Source organism: Nematolebias whitei, chromosome 13, assembly GCF_014905685.2.
Source record: "Nematolebias whitei isolate Nwh7 chromosome 13, NemWhi1, whole genome shotgun sequence".
Taxonomy (NCBI): Eukaryota; Metazoa; Chordata; class Actinopteri; order Cyprinodontiformes; family Rivulidae; genus Nematolebias; species Nematolebias whitei.
In genome coordinates, this window is record NC_056510.1 from 40,141,748 (window position 1) to 40,145,932 (window position 4,185).

Genomic DNA, 4,185 nt, shown 5'->3' on the forward strand with positions numbered 1-4,185 from the left:
GAGAGGAGGAGTCTGAATTTGGGTTTGTTCAGTCAACCTCATTGCAGCTGCAGCAGAGGACAGGAGGAGAGGCAGGGAAGGACGTGGCGGGCAGGGTGTTTGTCCTGGAGGACAGTGGTGGTGTGAGGCTGTGGAGAGGCTGATAAGGAGACACAATCTGGACTCGACAGGATACACAAGTCCTGTTTATTTTTCTTTTCACCTCTGAGAGGTTACATTTTATTTTCTCTTTTTGTTGTTGTTACTAAGGGAGTGTGAAACTGCTGCTTTCTGTCACCAAATGGATGCCAGTGCGTGAGGAGAATACTAATGCGTCCTGCCGAGGCACATTGCTTCCCTGTTCGCTGCTGCTGAGGGCCACAGCAGAGCTGATCATCAAACAGGGTGAACCAGGGCCTGCAACCCCCCACCCCCCACCTGTGCTCAACCAGAGGAATTTTATCGTCAATGAGCTGGGGCTGAGCTATAGGACCTTGTATTTACAGTTTTCGGAGGGTGGATTTAAGTAACAAAAAGAGGTCAAAATGGGGAACAGCTTCTCCAACATCTCTGCCTTCCAGTCGCTCCACATCGTCATGCTGGGTTTGGACTCCGCTGGGAAAACCACAGTTCTTTACAGACTTAAATTCAATGAGTTTGTCAACACGGTCCCCACAATCGGCTTCAACACAGAGAAGATCAGGCTGAGCAACGGCACGGCCAAGGGCATCAGCTGTCACTTCTGGGACGTTGGAGGGCAGGAGAAGCTGAGACCTCTGTGGAAGTCCTACAGCCGGTGTACAGATGGGATCATTTATGTTGTGGACTCGGTGGACGTGGACAGGCTGGAGGAGGCCAAGACTGAGCTTCACAAAGTCACCAAGTTTGCAGAGAACCAGGGCACCCCGCTGCTGGTCATCGCCAACAAGCAGGATCTGCCCAAGTCCCTGTCTGTGGCAGACATTGAAAAGCAGCTGGCCCTGCACGAGCTCACCCCCTCCACCACCTACCACATCCAGCCAGCCTGTGCCATTATAGGTGAGGGGCTTCATGAGGGCATGGACAAGCTGTATGAAATGATAGTGAAGAGGAGAAAATCTCTCAAACAGAAGAAGAAGCGGTAACAGCAGCTTCTCGTTTACTGTGAGGATTCCGGGTTGTCTTTGGACACGGGTTTACTCTGCTTATTGTTTTCTTCCGTCCTCTGTTTGGATTAAAGATCTTCGACCTGTGAAGCCCTGCTGAATGATGCTGTTGCACACATGAGGCCGCCTCATCGGGGGTTCGATGGGGTCTGTAAAACCAAAAAGAGAAAATTAAGGAAAGTAATCCTCAGAGGGAGAGAAACAGGCTGGCCTGTTTATCTGCTGCTTTATCTCAGACTTTAAACACTGAAGGCATTGTATCTCACAAGGACTTCTTTTCCTGGACTTTGTCTTTATTTCCACCCATTTATGGAATCACAAGTTTAATTTTGCACGTAGCTGGGGTCCCTCCTGCCACTGCTCTTTAGCTCCTTTGGGCATCTATAGTATTATTTCCTGAATATTATAGGTGCTGCACAGGGTGTTGATTTTTTATTTTACATTTTTTGGAGCATTGAAGTAGCCTTTCCTCTGCATGGTGGACTGAGGACACCGTCCAATACTTTTGCACTTTTTATTTGCTAACAAACAGTAGGAAACAACTGTATTAACAGAAGAGCAGATCCAGGTTGTTTATATACCGAGAAGCCAAAACTGAAGTATTTTTGATTATTAAAATATTTTAAACCTATTATTTGAATGGCCTTTGCTTGCCCCCTCCCTTTTGCATGTGGTTTAAGAAGTAATGCAGTAGCAGGAAGTGGAGTGATGACTGGTGACAAAAAGGTTTTTAGTGACTTTAGTAGTTTTTCTTCTCCAATCAAAAGGTCATGTAGTTCAAACAGAGGAGTTAATTGCGACATGAAAAGACGGGAGCACCAGGTTTTATCATCCAAACATGAAGAGGGTGATGAGAGCAAAACTGCAGCCCGTTTGTGAAATTTATGGATCTGCATTGCGGCGCAGTGTTTATGGCAGCAGCCAGTGCTTAGATTGGACCAGTACTCATCCATGTGTTAGAAATTTCTGTCTGGAGCAGCATTAATCCTTTACTTGCTTTTCAGCAATTAGTATAAATACCCTTTTTAAAATAAATTCTACAGACAGAAAGGTTTTCTTGTCAGACAAAGGAAGATGTGTCTTCAGTTATTATATGACAATCTGTCTTTGCTTTACAAGGCAACAAGCTCAGTGTAAATGCATGGTGCCGCTAATTTTTAGAAGAACCCTGCAACTGTAAAATCCTTCACCTGGATTGTAAGTAAATGAGAGAACACTAGAAATGAAAACAGAAATGCTGTAAAAACTGAATTGCTCATCAGAACTGCAGTCAGTTCATGTTCAGACATAAAGAATGAGACGATGATCAGTTGAGATAAGGTTTGCTGTGTTGCACTAACTATGCACACATTCTTTCATACTAACAGCCCAAGTTGACAGAAAGAACAAATGACATAAAACTACTGGCACTATTCACTTGAATGAAGTGTTATCAATACATCATGTGCTCCATTGATAAGCTTGTGACCCCGTGACGTTTTCTAATTCACAACCACACACGTCACAAATGCAATCATGAGATTTTTTATATATAAATCTTGAAGTTGTAACATTTTTAAGCTGTATGCTTATGGAGACACTTGTAAATGATTTGACATGTCAATGAGTTTACAAAGTTCTAGTTATACACAACTGTTGACTAATATGCACTTTTTTTTACCTGTAAAACATGTGGTAACACTTTTACACTAATAAGGTGCACAAAATTTGATTAACTACTAAAGAACACCTCAGGAACAAATCAGGAGCTAATGGGCAGTTAACCAGTACTTACTGGTGAACACACAGCCAAGCCTTATTAGGGGACTACTGTTTGGTTACCTTGTAAATGAAGAGGTACTAATCAATAACTAATAGACAGTTCCCAAGGAAACCAAAGAGGAACGAATCAGGAGCTAATGGTTAATTAACCAGTATTTACTGGGGAACACACAGCCAAGCCTTATTAGGGGACTACTGGTTTGTACCCACAGGAACAAACCAGTAGGTAATGCTCAGGTCGTGATGATTGGTTCCTCACTAAGTTTTTGGTATGATGCTTCACTGCATCAGTGAACAAAATAATATCCAGGCAATGATTTGGTACTGAGTAAGTGATAGTCAGACAAAGTTAAGATGACGGCAGTACAAGATTATAAAACTGATCATGTCTTTCATCAATAGGTTTACAAAAGAGAAAATCCAATAAAATCAGTAATCACTAGGAAACAGGTTTTTGACAATTACGAGCTGTGACCTCACTGGTGCAAGGTTTATTCAGAACCCTCATGGAAAATGTATCCTCTGATTCTGTGGTAACAAACCAGTAGTACCCTAATAAGACTTGGTTGTGTGTTCCCCAGTAAGTACTGGTTAACTACCCATTAGCTCCCGATTCCTTCCTGGGGCATTCCTTAAAGTGTTACCCATTTTTTTAATAACATCCTTTCCACATATGCCCGTTTTCCACTGTGACGGTGCGGATCAGGTAAGTTCGGGTCAGCTCAGATCAGCTCGTGTGTTGTCATGTTTTCATAAACATTTCTGGACCAGTTATGTAGGCGGGGTCCATAATCCAACTCGCCTTACAACCTGGTGGCGGTAGTGTTCCTTAAGCTATTTATTAGCCACCACTAAACATATTAGAAGAAGAATACCCTGAAAGACACACAACCAAAATGGAGGACATCATTGTTCAGTAGAACATTATGCCCAGTCTGTGGCCTTTTGTGAAAAGTTGAAGAGAACAGACCCTAAACCTTGCCTGACTGAAAAGACTGAAAAGGCTGCGGGCAGCAGACTGCAGGCTGTGAGGCAAAATACTATTGAGAAGTACCGGAGAGTGTGGGAAGCCATAAAGCAGATGTTGGACGGATGGGTGGATGGATGGATGGATGGATGGATGGATGGGTGGATGGATGGATGGATGGATGGATGGATGGATGGATGGATGGATGGGTGGATGGATGGATGGATGGATGGATGGGTGGGTGGATGGATGGATGGATGGATGGATGGATGGATGGATGGATGGATGGATGGATGGATGGATGGGTGGATGGATGGATGGATGGATGGCCTC

At 43.7% G+C, this 4,185-nt stretch overlaps 1 protein-coding gene across 1 annotated transcript; it reads left to right on the top strand.

The window, feature by feature from the left end:
- Positions 1-430: 430 nt before the first annotated feature.
- LOC119419319 (ADP-ribosylation factor-like protein 4C) lies at positions 431-1,316 on the top strand. The gene has a single exon (XM_037686628.1). The coding sequence runs from the start codon at positions 525-527 to the stop codon at positions 1,101-1,103; it is 579 nt and encodes a 192-aa protein (XP_037542556.1). The 5' UTR covers positions 431-524; the 3' UTR covers positions 1,104-1,316.
- Positions 1,317-4,185: the final 2,869 nt, after the last annotated feature.

Excerpts from the sequence above, each read along its gene's own strand:
- LOC119419319 (XM_037686628.1), top strand. The coding sequence starts at position 525 with ATGGGGAACAGCTTCTCCAACATCTCTGCCTTCCAGTCGCTCCACATC.